The sequence below is a fragment of the Apis laboriosa genome, unplaced genomic scaffold, assembly GCF_014066325.1.
Source record: "Apis laboriosa isolate Shangri-la unplaced genomic scaffold, ASM1406632v1 scaffold21_cov150, whole genome shotgun sequence".
NCBI lineage: Eukaryota > Metazoa > Arthropoda > Insecta > Hymenoptera > Apidae > Apis > Apis laboriosa.
In genome coordinates, this window is record NW_025222365.1 from 128841 (window position 1) to 149557 (window position 20717).

Genomic DNA, 20717 nt, shown 5'->3' on the forward strand with positions numbered 1-20717 from the left:
ACGAAACGCGAAAAAACGAAAAAACGAAGGAAAAGAAAAAAGAAACACGTCGCTGAAATTGGTGTCGATTTCACGCTGATATATCTCCTCTTCATCCCCTTCCTCTTAGAACCGAGTACAAAATATTAGTGTCGCAGTCTTAACGACGCAAGATGTCGTGACGTATACGTATAACGTTGGAAAAATCGTATTTACCAATATATGTGCGCACAAAGCTTTATCATCATATGTGCGCATCACCTTAAAAAAAATTTCCTCTCGTGTCCTCTCTCCCTCGAAATTCTCTCACTCGATTGTTCGACGTCCCTCTCGACATTTTCGAATTCTCGATTCTAATTTATTGCGACTCTAAACCTACGATTAATTGGAAAAATTGCATGAGATTGTCTACGAGGACGTCGATTAGAGCAATTTGGAAATGGACACGAGGGAATTTTCAAGAATTTCTTTCTCTCTCTCTCTCTCTCTCTCTCTCTCTCTCTCTCTCTCTCTCTCTCTCTCGCTCTCTCTCTCTCTCCTCTCTCTCTCTTTACGTTCATTTAGAAGAATCGTGAACTCTGCCGAGAAGAGTTTTACATCTAAAGAATTTTATATGGCAGAAGACGAAAAATATTACTAAGAAAAGGGAACGGGGTAGCGATACACACGATTACACGGTATGTATTATATATATATATATATACGTAACGGTTATATGGTATACACACACACACACAAGAATATAACGCGATTAAATGTTACGTAGGGGAGGGAGTAGGTGATTATAGCACATCCACACGCCATTCAGACACATTGGTTTATACCCCTTGAGGAAATTGCCTGTAAACGGGTTCCGATACTCTTCGGGGGCGGCCTACCGACTAACGATTAATTACAACACTCCGCTGTGAAAGCTTAATTACGATCGTTGCACAAGCGTCCATCCATTTTATCTTTCCTTCATCCAAATTTCTCTTCCATCTCTTTCTTGCCAATGAAGTCTTTTGCAGCTCAACCATCCTTCTATCGAGTGCCCATCTATCGATTCTTGTAACTTTTTCAAAAAAAAATGGAGAAAATTCTCGCGTATATATCCACGAGCAATCATTCAATTTTTCAAATGAGAATAGGAAGAGATATACAACAGATATATATATATATTTTTATTGGTATTTTTTTTAATATCTTCGAGATTCTCGAACGAGTTAGAATTTTCTCCATTTTTTTTCTTTTTCTTCTTTTAGGCGTCCGAAAAGACACTCGATTGGATGGCAGCATCGCAAGCACGCAACCCTCGCAAGAGGATTAAAAAATCGAACGCCCATCACTAATCCTATTAGACGAAGACACCATATAAGAGAATGGAAAAATAAAGAACAAAGCGAAAATTGAACCATCGTGCGCGACGAGTAAATAGAAGCCGTGTATACGAGAGTTTATGTAGTATCTGTACGTGTACATTGCATGTAATTCTCTCTCTCTCTCTTTCTCACACATACACACAGACACTTTCCCTCTATCTTTCGTTCTCTATAGAATTCTTCTCTCGCTTCAACTCATCCACTATCTCTCTCTCTCTCTCTCTCTCTCTCTCTCTCTCTCTCTCTCTCTCTTTCTCTCTTTCTCTTCTTCTGAAGCGTTCGATCGATTGGATCACGGCTCGTAAAAACCGGGCCATCCAAGCGATGGTGGAGAAATAAAACGATAGATAGGGGTGAAAGAGTATAAATCGAAACGGAGGGCGGAGGGGTCAACGAGGACGACGACGACGAACCGAACGTAGGTGGAAAGAGCCGTGAACCAATTGTCTACGCGCAGCTATAACGTCGATTAACTTATCGATCCTCCGTCTGCGAATATCGACTCGCTTTATCCACTTCTTCCCTCGCTCGTTTCTATCTCTTTTCTCTGTTTTGCAATCATCCGTCCCCGCTTCCTCTCGTCCTTCCAATAAACTTTTGAATTCGTCCAAACTTTTTTTGCGCCTTCGATTTTTCAGATTATTCCTCTCTTTTCTTCTTTTTATCTTATTATATCTTTGATATATTTCTTCCTTCTCTCTCTCTCTCTCTATCCCCTCTATCTCTCTGATATATTGGTGTAATTTTTCTCTTTTTCTTTTTTTTTCTATTCAGTTTGAAACACGAGAGGCAGCGAAACGAGAACAGGTGTTACAGGTTAAATAACAACATTATGTTCCTATGTACATTTGTACCTTAGCCAACTTATCCCCAATCGATTCGATTACGGCCAGGCTCCCAGGATTCGTGAACTTGCAAGGTGTCTCGTATCTCGTTTTTTTTTTTTTCCTGATATTCATAGATTCATATTCATAGATTCCTCTTAGAAATTATTCTTGATATATTCTTGATATACAAGGCCAAAGAGAATAAAATGCTCGATATTATTTCTCTCTCTCTCTCTCTTTCTCTCTTGTAGTTGAGCAAATTTCGACTTTGTAAATTCGAGAAATTCGTAGAAGCTTTAAAAAGACTGATATTTTTACGATATTTTTTTCAACAGCAAACGCCCTTTCAACGCGATTTGGCACCGATATATACACTTTGCACCCTTATATCTGAAACGACACCTCGTCTCGTTCTTGATAAAATCGTAGATCCTGCTCGATTAACTGGGAGCCCGGTTCCTTGTTGGAGTGTGAAAGACAGCCGGTGTGTGTACTATTTGCGTGGTCGGCGATCGTCAGCCTTGCCTCCCGATCAACCTCGATATAAAAATCTTTTTTTCTCTAAAAAACACGCCGAATATAACTTATATTTCCATTTCCTTTTCTTTTCCTTTCTCTTTTCACCGGGGACGATAATAATAATTACTTTTTCACACAACCGTGACTGGGCAAAAGAGGAGAGGGTTTTCTCTTCTAAATTCATTTTTTCAAAAGTAAAAACTTTACACTCGATCTTATAACTTCTCTTTCCCTCAATTTTTATTTTATTTTTTTCTTTTGTTCTCCAATCCCTTCTCCCTCTTTAACTCGAATCTACTTTGCTCGCTCGATTAATAAACTTTCTCTTCTCGTAAGGATCAACGGTAGGATAATTAAATAATGTCGAGAGACAAGGCGCGCGAAACAGGATCAACGTAAACGCCGTCCGCGAGAAAAAACAAAATCGCTCTCCAGTAGCGCACTTTGATAAAATTTCTTCGTCGTTCGTAACACGTTTCAGATATTATAACAACACCATATTTTTTTTCTTTTTTTTTTTTCTTTTTTTTCTCTTTTTCGGCAATGTACATTTTAAATTACACGCATCAAATTACAAGGAGATTCTTCACAAGGAAATAATCAATCTCTTTTCTTCCTCTTCTTCTTCTTCTTCTTCTTCTTCTTATTCTTTTTTTTTCTTCATTTTCTCTCTTTCTTTCTCTCTATCTCTCTCACTCTCTCGCTCTCTCGCTCTCTTCGTCATCGTGTGGGCGTGGAAAAAACAGTGGCCTCTGAATCAGCATTTGCAAAAAGGGAGGGAGTGAGATTTATAATCTGTCAAACTTAATCGGGACTCGACACACGCGAAACCGAAAGGATTTTTCTTTTTTCTTTTTCTTTTCCACTGGGAAGGATTATGTGCAACCAATCATCTCTCTCTCTCTCTCTCTCTCTCTCTCTCTCTCTTCCGCATCTTTCTCCACTTGATTTCCCCTTCCGGTTCCACGTTCGTGTTCAATGGCATCATACACTTCTCTCTCTCTCTTTATAATCCTCTTTTGGCAGCCCTCTCTCATTCACTCTTCTCTTTCTCACTTTGTACGTCTTTTGGATAAAGTCGCGTATTTTGTCGATGCACAAGTGGCGCGATTCGGTTAAATTCTTCTTCTTCTTCTTCTTTCTCTTATTATTTTCATTTATTTATTTATTTATTTATTTTTTTTCAGTTTAACATGCAACCCTTTCTTCCCTCGCACTCTGTCTACCATTCTCGGTGCGCTCGCAACGCTATACTTGCACGTCTTTCGCTCTCTCGTTCTCTTTCGTTCCGCTCCCCCATTCACACCCCTCTTTCCACGTCTCTGCGCCTGAAAATAACCCGGGCTGGAAAACGAGAAAAAACGCGCGCGGCTCCGCGGGCACGATCACCGAGAATCCTCCTTTACTAAAATTTCCTACTACTACACAACCGACGATGGACGATAAAAAGCACACAGTGTTTCCAATAATTTAATAATAACTTGAGGTATTAAGGTATTATTCGTAGTTTCCGAAAAATTCGTCCTCCCTATAATGTATATAATTTCGAGAAGAATCACCCTCATTAGACGTACCCGCGATTCTCGCGACTGAAAACTCGACGAATATCGTATAATATCGTAAAGTCGAACCTAGTGTTTCAACGTGTAAGGTAAGATAAGGTAAGGTAAGGTAAGGTAAGATAAGGTTAGGATGCGAATATTTTTCAGTTTGTTAAACTTCTCGAGAGTTGCTTTCAGAGAATTATTCTTTCCTCTTCCATTTAAATGATCTCAAGAGAACAACTCTCGAGAAATTTACAACGACAAATTCGTATTCCTAGATATCGAGCCGTGGCGCGATTTCGGCTCGATGGACAACAGGATCGACGAAGAGAAAAAAAAAAAGAAAAGAAAAGAAAAGAAAAAAAAAAAGAAAAATCATATTCTATTCCCTGCTCGATGGACTCTCATCGATCTCGTCGAAGAAGAAATGACGAGTTTGAAATTGGCGCGGTTGGGAACAAAGCGCTAAGAAAACAAAAGTCCCTAGAAATCTACGATAGCGTGTAAGTATACATGTATGTACTCTCGAACTCGCCAATTATCATATCGACCTCCTTGGAGAAAATGTTAATACATATTTGAGAATGTAACCTAAAGAGTGACGTATTTTCCGTACGAGCGAAAGATAATTCGTTAAAAAAAAAAGAAAAATCTGATCAACAAAAGAGACATGGATCCACGAACGATTGGAACATGATCGTTGAAAAGAAAAATCCCTTCTTCTCGTTATAAATCGTTCGAGAGTTTTTCGACGCTTGGGAGGGCGTCGATTCCCTCTTATCATCGATCACAAAAAAATTATCACCATTCCGCCATATCTTCCGTGCGACTCGATCTTTCTCGTCAACCGATCCCTTGAATTCGTTAACATAAAAACAATATATATATTTATCGATGGATCAGGATAAAAAAAAATAAAAAGAATCCTCATAAACCATTGATTATTGAACCGAGCTGTTAATCTATTCGTATACAAGCATCGATTAAACAAGGAGGGTAAAATGTAAGAATTGAAAGGGATAAAAATAATAAGGAAGAAAAGGATAAATGATCGCACGGAAGAACTCTCGACTCGAATGGATAGGAAAATGAAATAAAAAAATAAACTAACGAGCTGGATGTACTCGATAAAACGATTAAACGAGAAGGCGCTATAGTAAGAAAAGATTGGATTACTGAAAGAACATCGACTTGTGTGTCGACCATCTGTGTGTCGTGTATATGTATATACGATCCAATGTCTACCTGCTGTCCGTCCCTGTGTGTTCGTGCGCGCGCGTATTCGTTATTACAGTGTGTCAATTTATGTATATGTGTCACAAACGTAAAAAAAAAAAAAAAAAAAAAAAAAAAAAAAAAGGAAAAAAAAAAGATTACACAATGAAAGATCGCGTGGCAATTTCCATCTATCAGACACGCACGATATTCCCCCGTGAATATATATTTCTCTTCGTAATTTCAATTCAAATATTTTGCTTTTAGAATTTATCTTATTTTTTTTCTTTTTTCTTTTTTCATCGATCTTTCCTTTCAGCCAAACATCATGGACGATTTTTACCGACGATCCGGATAAGGTACTCTTATTGTCTCTCGTACTTTGTATATCGTTTTCTGTGCTGTGCCCTCTCGTTCGAAAGTGACACGGAAGAAAAGGGGCGAAAGGATTATCGCGCGTGTCCGACGAATCGCCGCTCGATCGTTCGACTCGTCTCGCCTCTTCTTCCCTATGTAAAAAACTTGTACATGGAAGTTTTAAATCGCTAAACAGATACAAGTTGTTTTATTCCTAAGGTGAGCCGTACGTGAGCTCGTATTATCGATCGATACTTCGTACAGCGGTATTTCATTTCTCTATACATTAATATGTGAATTCTGTTAATTTTAATGTCGTTTATATATATATATATATGTGTGTATATATATATGTGTCATCGTATATATACCTATAGTTGTCTAGCACAGCTGTAAAGAGAATCTTACACACTAAGAGACAAAAAAAACCGATTCTTAAACGTAGATTCATATAATATAATATTTTCATATTTATTTTCATATATAATATATTTATATATTTATATACTTCAATCTTCTTATTAGATCATTTTAAATCGCGTGAATGTCCGCGTGAAAAAGAACGCCTCGAAGAACAACCGATATATAAATTGCAGGATAAAATTTTCTTTTTTTTTTTCTTCTTCTTCTTTCTCTTCTTTTTCTTTTTCTTCTTCAGATCTCTTTCTCACACCACCTCTTTCTCTCTTCCTCCTCTATTCCTCCTCCGTCGAGCGTTCGCAAGTACGATACGGTAGCCTATCACTAGAACACGATTCTCGACCCCGTTCGACGACCACGTTTTCTTCTTCCCTTTCGTTTCTCCTTTATTTTTCTTCTCCCTTTATTATCCCTTTCCTTCGGTTTTGACAAAAAAAAATCAACAATTTACTGCCGTTCGAAAGAAAGAAAGGAAGGAAGGAAGGAAGAATCCGCGGCGACGAGCGTCGAGAGATAACCGAGTTAGAGCCGAGTCTCTAAAATATTCAACGAAATTCAAGGATATTCTCTTTGGGCGTCGAGCAAATTGGCCGACGTGCGAAACGAAGGAAAGTTTCCCTTTAACTAGAAAATCTGAAAAACCTTTGTTTTCCAATAAAACTTATATATTTATCGATGATTTCAAAACCTCTCACCTTCGTCACTTCACTATCAACCTCCTCCTTCTCCTCCTCCTCCTCCTCCATAATGACTATATTCTAAACTCTATTCATAGTTCAACCACTCATTAACCTCTCTTTCCTCGTTTAATATAGCCATCCTCGAGACCCCCCCACAAGAAAAAATGTCTTCCTTTCGCGCTTATTACGTTTCTAATCTTTTTCTTTCGTTTCTCGTGTACCATCCCCTTATATAACCGCATATACAACACCCCTTACACCCCATTCCCTCAACATGCCATATATAGATGCGCTATTCGATTATTAATTATCGTTAGAAGAATCCACGGACACGATTACAATCGACGAGAGTGAAGTAGTTTTCGAACACGAATCTCGAAATCTCGTTCCCTTTCCTCCTCCCCGGAGGACTCGGGAAACAAAACACCTTCGATCTCGATAATACGAAACGCGTGTTCACCCTTTCGTCTCCTTATTAAAAAACACCGACCTATAGAAAAATCATCCGCTCCGGATCGACCGCGTTGGCGACGAGAAACGGATCGCGGGGGAGGATTCGAAAAAAGAAAAGAAAAACGATACGCTTCAGAGGCGTATTTTCACGCGTGTCCTCTCCCTCTCGAACAATTATTGCGATGGTCGCGAGAAGGATAAAGTTCTCGTGCCGAAAAAAGAGTAAACGAAAATACTCCTCTCCTCTCGTGGAGTCGCGTGGATCGAGGTAGATTCATCAACAGAGGGATTAAATTGCAGCTTCGTCGAGGAGAGAGAACACATTTGGGATCGTCTCCTCCCTACCTGAAACCGCCCCCCGTTCCTCGAAAACAAGCGTCACGGAGCGCGGAAAAGGTTTGAAAAATCGTTGCAGCGATTACTTTTTACTTTTACTTTCGGATAAAGAATAAAGAATAAAGAAAAAAGAAAAAAAAAAGAAAAAAAAAAAGAAAGCCTTAAAGGTTTATTAATTAGGTTTAGCCTTAAGCAACTACTAAGAGCTAGTGCGCCGTTTATGCGTCGAGACGCACCCACTTTTAGAGAAAAACTAAAAAGCGCTCTCGTACACTACCCTTCCATCGCCCCTCTCGGATCCATTGGAGGACGTTTATCTCCTCTGGATATTATACGCTTCTTCGATGCAAATTTCCCTTAAAACGATCCTAGGATTATAGGTACGCCGACGCGTCGACGAAACTGACTAATCGTTTTTTTTTTTTTTTTTTTTTTTTTTCTTTTCTTTTTTTCTCTCTTTACAAATCGAATTTTTCAGGTGCCTCGAAGGTGTCGCGCGGCTCCCCTTTGACGATCGATCGCCGCGTTTTGGGGGTAGTAGTGAGAGACGCGATCTACACCCGGCCTTTAAGCTGGAATTTTCGCGTGTTTAATATTCAAATGTTGCGCAGCTGGTATTATTATACGCTTCGCGTGTAAGTAATTTCGGATACGCTGTCCAAGCTAAGATCGATTTCATCCTAGGTTCGTAATATTATTCGCGCGTCTCTACAAAAATTCCCCTCCCTCTTATTCCAAGAAATTGCAATTTTTTGTTTGCAATCGAAAAACGCATTTCAAACCGGGTCAAACTATAACTTTTCGAAAATATCGCGAGACGACGATCGATCGATCGGGGAAAAAAAGGGGACGCGCGTCGCGATCGCGGATCGACTTCTCCAGCGAGAGGAACGCGCGATCGTCTGTCTCTCCCTCGTGTTCCTCTCTCTTTCTTTTTCTCTTTCTCTCTGTCTCTATCTCTATCTCTGCATCTCGAAACTAGGAACTGAAAGTGAGCCGATTAATTCGCATCGCATCGTGGGGCACCCAAAATTCTGTTCAACGACGCGAACCACGTAGCAAAAATTGAAAACGGTAGGGAGTACAGAAAGTAGTATAGGCGCGCTCGCGCGCTTCGTGGCGCGGCGTGGGAGGATTTATTTCTCTCTCTCTCTCTCTCTTTCTTTCTCTCAGTCACACAAACGCACACGCATACGCACACTCTCACTCTTTTTTTACTTTTTTTGTTTCCCCCCCTTTTTTCCATTCGTTTCGTCACACGAACGCGAACTCGTGTTAACTGAACCGGGAACGAATCGCACACGCGAGCAACGTTTCAATTATTTATCAATAATACGAGAAGAATCACCGGGCACGAAACAACTAAATACGAAACGAATATATATATATATTTATGTATTGTAATCGTTTATACATTGTAATAACCACCACAGATCTGCTTCGAGATTAATCCTAATTTCTAATAACGCGTCATCTTTCGCGACTATCGTGACGCGTGTGATCTTTTGATATTCAACCGGATGAAAAGCGTGGAAGCTAAGAAAATCGCGTGTCCCGTGTCCCAGAAGAAGTGAAATAATACGCGAAAAAACAACTCATAGACGATTACCTTTTCTTTTCTCTCTCTCTCTTTCTTTTCTTTCTTTTTTTTTTTTTTTTCTTTTACTTTATCCCGGTCTCCCTCTTCCATTCTCTCTATCTTTCTCTCCCCTATTTGGCACTCTGAGAAAAACTTAACGAGAGACGATCCCCCCTCCTCCTCCATTTCTTCTCTTCTTTTTTCTCTCTTTCTATATTGTTCTGTCTACATGTCTCTCTTTCTCTCTCTTTCAACTATTCGAACGCAAAAACGGTTTCTTCGCGACACGATCAAAAGAAAGTCTAAGGAACTGAACGAGAAAAGCGCGATGAAAAATCGGATGACGGTGATGATTATTAACGCACTTTTCGGCTCGTTTTTATTCGAGCTATTTAGAAAAAAAAAAAAAAAAAAAGATTTCACATAGGACATATAATAACGTATATGTGTGCCAAGAACGGGCCTTCCTACACGAATATCCTATTATTCCCTTCTTCTTCAATTTTTTCTTTTTTTTTCTTTCTTTTTTTTTTTTTATTTTTTTTTTTTACTTTTTTTCCTTTTTAATCTCCTTTTCTCTATGTCTCTCGTTCTTTCTCTCGCACACACGCACACATACACATACGTACAACTCTTCGACAATTTATTCACCCTCCCTTTCTCTCCCTTTTGGCTCACATTCACGCCGCTCACGCCTCACTCTCGCTAATATTCTTCGTAGATTAAATCGTCGTATAGCGTGCGCTCGGTTGTGAAAATGAACCCCCTTGCCCGCCGTGACACCCTCGACGAACAAACGAAGAAAAGAAACAAAATCACGTGAAATAGACAAAAAAACAACCTTTTTCTTCGTCTCCTTCTTCTTTTTCTTCTTCTTTCTCTTCTTCTTCTCTCGATTCATTCTCAAGAAGAGGACATTGCACGAGAGGTATCGGGCAACAGGGTTCACGTTTGTCCTCGCTAAAGAACCTCTACACGTTATAGAAATCTCCTAAATATATATATATATATATACTTCCCGGCGTACAAATGGATTAAGTATACTTTTTTTTTTTTTTTAAATCGAAGTAACGTAAAGAAGGTACACGATCGACTATACTACCTTGGGAAAACGGTGGGCGGTCTTCTGTTTGTGGGACGGCCGCTATTGATGGATAGCAACGACCAGCATCGCCAGAAAAAACGAAGATCTTTTTTTTTTCCTTTCTTTCTCTCTTTCTCTTCCTTTTCTTTCTTCTCTCGCGATATCCATTCCCATATTCTCCATCTCCCTTACGAGAAGAACGTCACGATCCGTGCTTTCTCTCTCGCTCTTCCGCCACTCTTTCACCATCTTTTTTAAAAGAACCCTGCGGTTCCTTCCGCTATCCACTACTCCCTTTATTCCTCTCCGGCTTAATTACGTATTTACACTGGCTTCTTCGGACGCCCGTGGCTTTCGACCAACCCTCGAGTACACTTCCAACTTGGAACACGCCGTTGCTGCGAAATTGAAACGAAAATGGGGTGGAAAAAGGGATCTGGGATCGAGGAAAGTAAATCGAGGATTTGTTTTTCCCGTTTTCGCGTGGTAAACCGAATGTCCTCTGTTTCAAAAAGAGAAAAAAAAGAGGGGGGGATAGATGGATTTCAGGGATAGAGGAATAAGGATTTTGAGGGTAAAACTATCGAGAATTTATCTGGTTATTTTTCACTGATGGACACTGTGCCGAAAATTGTTCATGAAAATTAGTTTTTCAGATAATTATTCACGGAACACAGTGTCTGCCCGTGAAAAATATATATATATATATTTCCAAAGGAGAATTTTATTCGAGAGTTTTATTCTCAAAATATAAGGGGGATTGATCTCGAGGGTGGAAGATCGCTGGGCGTCCTGCCGATCAACGTGAAACTCATTCGAATGAGTTGTAGATCCTTAAACAAAATCAACATGGCCGCCGTAAACGTATAAACTAATAAAATGTAAAAAAAACAACGTTCGATTATCTAAGTAACAAACGATAGTTCTCATATCTTTTCTTCCCCCCTTTTCGTACGAAATCGCCTTTTATCATTTTTTTTTCTTATTTTTCTCTTTTTTTTTTCTTTTTTTCTTCTTTTTATCTTCCTTAACACAATACCTACTTAATATACAGGGAAGTTTGACCATTATTACTTTTTTTTTTTTTGTTTATTTTTATAATTCTGCGTATCTCGATTCGTATTTATCCACGATTCGTCATCTTTCTTTTATCCCTTCGATTAACGCAATTCGACTATATAGAAAATGCGAGGGACGATAAATTTTTCGGATTACACGCGAATCGACCACGTATCGACGTATTTTCCTCGATGATTTTTCTTTCCTTCCTTTTCATTTTTATGAACCTAATTTCTCAAATATTTCTCTTAACCTCTAGAACGACTAAACATCCCTTTTTATCATTTTTTATTACGCCATCCCTTCTCACATTTAAATCACATAAGAAACGAACAAAATGAAAAAAACAAAAGAAACGAACAAAATGAAAAAAATAAAAGATACGAAAGAACTAGTTCTTCGTTGCTAATTTAAACAAAAAATAAAAGAAAAAAACGTAAAAAAAAAAAAAAAAAAAAGAACATAAACACATTCTGTTCATTTTTATGAATAATACTGATGATAAATCCTTGGCTCGAATTCCCGCCAAGCGTTTAAATAAAAACTTCGTCGAAATCGATCGATACGTCGTCGAGATACGTGCCCAATATTATCCAAAACGTCGATCTATCGAACATACTCGATTCGTCCCTTGCATCGTATCAACATATATAAACCCTACTATCGAAAAAAAGAAAAATTTTAAAACGCTTTCTACGAGAGCTCGTCAGGCACTCGACACTCGACTCTTTTCCACTCCAAAATCTTGCGGATAATCGGCAAGATCCGGATAAAATCGGATGTAACACAGGGAAAAAAAGTTTTACTTGATTCGTTAATAAATTAAAAAATTATTCGTTCCGATATTCGTTGGAGGGGCTCTCGCTCTTATAATTCAAACTACAAAAGAAACGAAACATCAGAGAATCCATTTATTAAACGCACGATTTTCCCCAACAAACGTTTTCCCACTCCAAAATCGAAACGCGATCGAACTTAAAAGAAAAAGAAAAAAAAAAAAAAAGAAAAAAGAAAAAAAAAGAAAAAAGAAAAAAACGAAATTTTACCTAAATAAACGAAAAGAAAGAGGGGGAAAAAATGATTTCTCCGTAGAGTGGTGGAAAGCAAAGTATCGAGTACCCGCGATATATTTTTCACGCTTCTTCTTCCGTTCCTTCCATATTCCTTCTCCTTACTTTTTTCTTCCCCTTTTTTTTCTTTCTTTCTTTTTCTTCTTCATCTCCATCCTCATCTCTTCTCGGTAATGATGTACATATGTGTGTGTGTGTGTGTGTGTGTGTGTGTGTGTGTGTGTGTGTGTTTATATATATATAATTATCGTATTAGAAGAAAGAATGAAAAAACGATGCGTTGGAAGGATCTAGAGCAAGGTCGCCCGGAGCAGGGAGATGAGTGGATCGAAGAAGAGGGGACACGGTTCAGTCGCGGTGATTCGATGACGTTGGTTAGCTAAGTTCCCTAATGGTTACGGCCACTGGCTGTAGAGCTGGAATTGGTCGCGGGTGAAGCAGACCGAGAGCGGTTTCACGAAATGGGCGTCGACGGCACGGCAATGCGGGCACGCGAACACGCGGCTATAGTCCGAGTAGAAGTTGAGCCGCTGGTGCGGGTAGATGAGCGGCTTCTGGCAGCTGTTGCACTGTAACAGACAAACCACGTTTTCTCACGATTAAGTTTCACGCAGTTTCACCATCGTATCCCATCTGTTTGGTAGTACGTTGGTTTGTTTGCTTGGTTGGATTGGTGTACAATCGATAATATCGAGTATAATACCGAATGACAGTCCTCTCGACAGGATGGAAAAAATGGAATTGGACGTAAATAATTTTTCTAAGAAAAGGGGGAGGGAGGAGGCAGGTCCTCGATCGATTTAAAAATCATAAAACGAGGGAGTTTACCTTGAGTCTCTCGGTGCAACAGGGCATAGCAGCGAAGATATCGTAGCTGTACATGGTGCCAAGGACCAAGCTAGATCCGTCCCAAGGTTGAGTACAGCAACGACAACGTACAGGCTGGCCGCCACTGCCCTCCAGGCAACTCATACAAACAGCGGACAAGAACTGCGTGCGACCTTCCACTTTAACCTGGAACAACGATCGAGCAAGAGTTCACACCCTCTTCGTCCTTTCGTTTCGAATCGAGTCGAATCGAAATTTTTCAAGTTACCTCTGCACAGGCGGACGAGTGCTGCCTCGGTGACAAGAAGAAAGTGCCGTCCACCAATGGATACCTGTCGAAAACGAGCATAGGCGCCCGACAAAGGACGCAGGACACTCTGGACCACTGAAGCGCCGCGAGAGTGGACAGGATGAAGCATCTGGTGTCGTCATTGCCGTGATTGCCCTCGTCTTCCATCTGCGATAAAGCACGATGAATATCGTCGGTGAGTCACGAGGCTTTGAAAAATCGTTGGATTCTAGAGAGGAGGAGCAGGTGAAGAAGAAAAAGAAGAAAAAGAAGGAAAGAGGCACACGGTCGATTAAATTCGTTGGAGGGGGAGAGGGGAGGTGGGAGGTATGGAATGAAGGCATAAAACGCGAGAAGGCACTCCCGATGAACCGAATAAAAAGCGTTTTCGTGCGCAATCTCGTTTCCGGTTCGCTCGACACCGACTCGGCATCGTCGTCGGGGATCGATAATACCGACGCGGAATTATACCATTTTCGCGACTCGTGCGAACGAAGATAACGGTTGGAACGGCGAGACAAAGAGCGAAATTCATTTGGATCCGGTGTAAAAGGAGGGAAGAGGTTTTTATTTATTACGAGAAGAGAATACTTGAAATTGTAAAACAATTTGTATATTTGCATATTATTATTTTACAATAAATAAGACAAAGTTTAAAGAAAAAAAAAGTCGTATGCAATGTCGTTCGTTCCTTAAGGATGAAAAACGAAACGTTCCCAAATTATCGAGGAGATAAGCCAAAATCCGGTTTCCACTCCTAGATTCCTACTACTCCCAAATTGAGATCACGCCGGATACATCGAAGAACCCTTATTAGATCTTTTGGATCCTTTATACGAGTCTGGAGCCAGCTCGACCAAGGATCACCACGTCCTTCGTCCGATCCCTTATTACACTCCGTGATCCTTATCTTCGAAAACTTGATTCCCATGAGCTTCTATTACAACTCCTTAGAAATTCTTGCGAAGTAAAGCTTATCTCCGTGTCGTCGCCCCTCCCTATGATCCATTTCCGATTAAAAATCTATTTGCACGCTCGCGAGCCTCGCGTGTACGATGTATTTTTGATCGCCTATACTCCGAGGGGCCAACCGAATTGCTCTACGAAGGGTAAGCGTAAAAGCTTTCTGCCCATCGTCCGAGGATAGCTCCTTCTACCGTCGACGCGATGACAAGAAGAGATTTCCCATCATGGCATAGGTAAAGAATAAACTTGTATCAATGTATTTTTGTATTTTTATATGTTGTTTTATGGTGTATGTATTTTATATGTAATATAAAATCTTTTTGACCACACATTAGGATTTATATATTCTATACAGAAATTATTTACTTAGAAATTTTATTAGAAATTATATATTTGTTTCCTTGTATAAGTTATACATATTTTATATATATTTTTGTATTTTTTTTTATAGGTGCAAGATTTACGACAGCTTAAAGGGGTAACTGTGTAAAAGGTAAGTATAAAACAGGTAAGTATATCAAATTTTTATAATTAGATGTAAGTAAAATGTTGAAAAAATGATTTGTTCCTGAAAATATGCTAGTTTAAACAGGTAAGTAATTAAAAGGTAAGTATAAGGTAAGTATAAAGGTAAGTATATTACATATTTCAGAAATTTTTTGAGCCACCTCTTCTAAGATTATGTTTTCCTAATAAAAAATCATAAAATTTGATCGCACGTAAAAATTTATCAAAAATTCTGTATCCAACAATTTTTGATCAAAATTTTGATTTTGTATTAGGAGAACATGATATGATAGGAGGTCGTTCGAGAAATTTTTCCTGGAATTTCGGCAGTTCTTGGAAATGACGTCAAATTCCTAAAATTTCTAAAATTCTTGGAAATGACGTCAAATTCCTGGAACTTCCGAAATTTCTGAACGAGCAAAATTTTTGGCCAAAAATTCGATTTTGTATTAGGAGAACATAACTTGATAGGAGGTCGTTCGAGAAATTTTTCCCGGAATTTTGACAGTTCTTGGAAATGACGTCAAATTCTTGGAACTTTCGAAATTTTTGAACGAACGAAATTTTTGGCCGAAAATTCGATTTTGTATTAGGAGAACATAAGTTGATAGGAGGTTGTTCGAGAAATTTTTCTCGGAATTTCGGCAGTTCTTGGAAATGACGTCAAATTCCTAGAATTTCTAAAATTCTTGGAAATGACGTCAAATTCCTGGAACTTTCGAAATTTCTGAACGAGCAAAATTTTTAGCCGAAAATTCGATTTTGTATTAGGAGAACATAAGTTGATAGGAGGTCGTTCGAGAAATTTTTCTCGGAATTTTGGCATTTCTTGGAAATGACGTCAAATTCCTGGAATTTTAGAAATTTCTGAACGAGCAAAATTTTTGGCCGAAAATTCGATTTTGTATTAGGAGAACATAAGTTGACAGGAGGTCGTTCGAGAAATTTTTCTCGGAATTTTGGCATTTCTTGGAAATGACGTCAAATTCTTGGAACTTTCGAAATTTTTGAACGAACGAAAATTTTGGCCGAAAATTCGATTTTGTATTAGGAGAACATAAGTTGATAGGAGGTCGTTCGAGAAATTTTTCTCGGAATTTTGGCATTTCTTGGAAATGACGTCAAATTCTTGGAACTTTCGAAATTTTTGAACGAACGAAAATTTTGGCCGAAAATTCGATTTTGTATTAGGAGAACATAAGTTGATAGGAGGTCGTTCGAGAAATTTTTCCCGGAATTTTGGCAGTTCTTGGAAATGACGTCAAATTCCTAGAATTTCTAAAATTCTTGGAAATGATGTCAAATTCCTAGAATTTCTAAAATTCTTGGAAATGACGTCAAATTCCTGGAACTTTAGAAATTTCTGAACGAGCAAAATTTTTAGCCGAAAATTCCATTTTGTATTAGGAGAACATAAGTTGATAGGAGGTCGTTCGAGAAATTTTTCCCGGAATTTTGGCATTTCTTGGAAATGACGTCAAATTCTTGGAACTTTCGAAATTTTTGAACGAACGAAAATTTTGGCCGAAAATTCGATTTTGTATTAGGAGAACATAAGTTGATAGGAGGTCGTTCGAGAAATTTTTCCAAGAATTTTGCCAGTTCTTGGAACTTTCAAAATTCTTAGACAAACGAAATTTTGGTCAAATTTCCCACTTTTTATTAGGAAAATATAATTGAATAAGAGGTGGCACGTTCTCGTGACTTTTTCTTTTTTAATTTTTATTAAATTTTATATACTTACCTATACTTACCTTAAGATACTTACCTTTTCCATACTTACCTTTAACGATTGCTATTTTTTATTTTATTTTACATTTTTTACACAGTTCTCTTAATTCTAAATGGTTTATGAATATGACAAAATATACAGGATGGATTTATTTTTATTATCCGTAATCTCTCGTTTATTTTTGATAATGTTAAAAAAATGTTTCAAATAAAAGTTAAACAGTTTCAAGGGAGGCATATTCCGATGTTATTAATTTTTTCTTAGATGGATGCGTAAACGAGTTGTGTTAAGATCAATGTTGTTTTTTTATAAAGAATTATATGTTGTTTAATGCATTAATCGATGCAGCTCGACATTCTCTATAAGAAAGTATTAAACCATACGAATGAACAATTATTAATTTAGAAGATAATTAAATATAATTAAATATCTTCTAAACTAATAGCTTTTCACTGTAAATAATCAATAGATTTTTATAGAGAATGACGTGCTGCATTTACCAATGTATCAAAAAACACATAACTCTACTTAAAAAAAAAAAACAACTCGAACTTTATACAACAACCCCTACACGTCCACGTACAAAAATATCAATAACATCGAAATACACTCTACTCGAAACGATTCAATTTTTATCTAAAACAATTTTCAATTTACTATTAAAAAAAACAAGCGAGAGATTCCAGATAATAAAATCACCTTCATCGATCTGTATATCTATAAATGAATATGAATGATTGCATACGTACAATCAACGCATCTGGAATATCGCGTGTCCACAACATCTGCGTCCATGCTAATACCTCTCTTTAAACCTCTTTGCCTTGGCCATATTTCTCGTCTCTCTAAGCTCGGCAAACGCGCGACTATATATCCATCCCTAGACCGCGAAACGGTTGATCGAGTGGTTGAAACATCCTCTCCTCAGAAAAGATGAGCAGAAAGAGCACAAAGATCTCGAAGAGGCAGCTGAAAAAGAGTGGAGATGCTCAGCTGTCCACCAAGCTTTAACTTACTCGACCAGGCAAAGAAAGACTCTCCCCTCTTTCTCTCTTTCTCTCTCTGTCTCTCTCTCTCTCTCTCGACATATCTCCATCAAGGCTGAAAGGACCGCACGAACGTCGCGAGTCTATCCACCTATCCATCCGTGGAACACAAACGCGCAGAGAAGGAGGAAGGAGATCTCAACAGGGTCTCGAATAAATAAATTGGATCGATCTTCTGGTAACTTTTCCATCCGTTCTAGGTGCAGCTGGAAACCGATCGTAGGTCGATCCATGGTAGAAGCACTTCAACTTTTTTTTACGAGTTCGATTAAAGGTTCGGAGAGAACGGATAGAAAAGCTGGGAAAAGGAAGGATGGGAGGGGGTTTGGTTGGTTGGTTGGTTGGTTGGTTGGGCTGGTTGGCTGGTCGGAGGAGAAGAGGCCAACATTGTGCCTCCGTCGGCGCGATTCTTTTTTACTACCCTCCCTTTCCCCCTTCCGGCGGAAAACGTTCGGTTGTTTGCCGAGAGACAATTTCCTGAGATACGTAATTAATGTCTATGGCCAGCCAAGGCTTTTAATCGAGCCGCCTCGGCATTCTATGATTCTCGAGAAAAGAAAAAAAAGGGGCGGGGGAGGGAGAGAATGTTCCCGCGACAAAGGAAGGCGAGGAACCGAAATTGCACCGAGGGTAAACGTCGTCCATGATGTGTTTTAATCTCAGATTCGATTCTCTTTTACGAGGATAATAAGAATATAAATAATAATCCGAGATGAATACATATATAAATATAATTTAAGGAGGAAACAAAGAGAAATTGCTTTCGTCAATTTTTCATTTCGATTCCAATCCTATATATATGTTCCTATTCGAACGCGAAATTAACATTATATCGAGAATATATCTGGGGAAAGAAAGGGAACGAACGATCGCTCGTGCAGCATCGTCGAATAAATATCCGACACAATGGAGGGAGGAGCAACGATTATTGAAAAATGATTTCAGACGGTGAATGAGTCGATTCGAAGTCGACGAGTCCGGAAGAGGTGGTCGAAGGTCGCCGCCCTTGGCGGATAATTTTGTCGCCGCGACTAAAAGGCTAAGTGAAAGTGAAAGAAAAAAGAGGGAGGAGAGAAAGAGAGAGAGAGAGAGAGAGAAAGAGAAAAGAAGGGTATAAATCGCGGCGTATCGTCTGAGGAGGGGGGTGGGGGAAGTAGATCGGCACGAAGGGGAGGATTACGATGCCGGCGACGAGGATTATCGGAATTCAATAATACAGGTACAAATAAATATAAAAATCGGCCCACACGCGTCTGCACAACCTGAAATAATAAAGTGGAGGAAACGAGAAGGTCGACGAACTCGTAAACGATCCATTCTCTTTCTCTAAATTTTATAAGGCAATAAAACGAAGAGAGAAGAGCGTTCGATGAATATTGTATCTTCTCTATGATCTACTATTTCACTCACAATAACAAGACAAATTTTCTCTTTTATCTCGATTTATCATTTCATTACCATTAGAACTTATTTTTGAAAAGGAAAGTCTCTTGAATCTGCATAAACTAAATTTTTATTTCAATTATTGCGACATGTCATTCGCATAAAACTAGCAACGAAGGATACTTTAAATTATATTATAAAAAAGAACTTTCCAAGAACTCACACTACCAACATTCCAACATTCCAACAATCCACACATCATATAGATATAAAAAAATTTCTCTTTCCACCTCGAGAAAGATTACAACGTTATTGAAAATACTGAGCGATTTTTCTTTTTCTTCTTTTTTTTTTTTTACGCCGATCGAGGAGGGCAATTTCGAAACGCGAAGCGAGAGGAAGCGAAGCGGGAAGGGACACGTAAAAAGAGAGAAGAGATCCGGAAAGAAAACGGTGGAGAGTAAAACTTACTGCCCGGGGATTTGTCAAGAAGACTGCTCTCTCTCCTGCAGGACGATCTTATTTAGACCTTAACGGCTCGGTCGAGCGGCCATAGGTCCCGGGACGATAAAGCTCGGTTATATAGACGAGCATAAAATTCGTTACGATCGGCCTCGGTTTGCTTCCGCTTTTGTCCGCTTACAGTGGCTCGCTTCGTAAACGAAAGAGTGCGGAGCAGAGAAGGAAGAGAGGAAAGATCGATCGAGATCTTAAATCCTCCCGTTTCTTTCGATTTACAAGTTGTTTACACGTAGTGGCGAGCTAGTTGTTTGGATTTAATCCATCGTAACTAGATGGTAAGAAAGTGGGACGGGATCAATGGGATGTATCTGCACAATGGCGTGCAAAAGCTCGGTGGAGCACAACTGTTAGAAATCTTTATCCAATGTAGGTAGAAGGATATTCCTCGACAGCATCCCAATCCTCTTTCATTATGCTTCCATCTCTCTGCTCTTAAGCTATGCAGAAGCAATTTCTCAAGTTCTCGAATCTTTCAAATATAAGATGTTTCTTACTCTTTATTATCTAAAGAATTTGTAAAAAAAAAAAAAAAATAGTGTCAGTTTCTTTCAATTCTATCCGATACAATTAAAAAATTGATCGATTTTCCTTTTTCTCCAACAATTGAAAAACGTCCACTTCTTTCAGTTCACAGAAATTTTCGACGCGATGACTCTCCTCTCTGGACGTGAGCGAAAGATAGGGAACGAGTGGGATAACAAACCGTTCCGGTGCAACGAGGTATACAAAACACAGCGGCGAGGCACAAAGAGAGCTTATTAAGAGAGTCGTCTTCCCCGTGATCGTCGCGAGAAAAATCCGGAGGACTTTATACCCTAGGCCGGCTCTCTCGTCCTCGTAAATACAGCAACGAACCGAGTGGGTGGATCGTTCCGTGAGCAGTTAACGCGTGTATCAAGGGTTCGCGAGCGACTAGCCGCGCAAAGATTTACGAGCGGGAGGGACAAAAGCACCACTGCGG

General features: G+C 39.1%; 1 protein-coding gene across 1 annotated transcript in view; it reads right to left on the minus strand.

The window, feature by feature from the left end:
• Positions 1 to 12672: 12672 nt before the first annotated feature.
• Positions 12673 to 20717, minus strand: part of LOC122713040 (headcase protein) — a 143414-nt gene continuing 135369 nt past the window's right edge. The window contains exons 3-5 of the mRNA XM_043933171.1: positions 13580 to 13768; positions 13312 to 13497; positions 12673 to 13052 (exon numbers count right to left, since the gene is read on the minus strand). Coding sequence (XP_043789106.1) covers positions 12879 to 13052; positions 13312 to 13497; positions 13580 to 13768 — 549 coding nt within the window. The 3' untranslated portion in view covers positions 12673 to 12878. The remainder of the gene's footprint in view (positions 13053 to 13311; positions 13498 to 13579; positions 13769 to 20717) is intronic.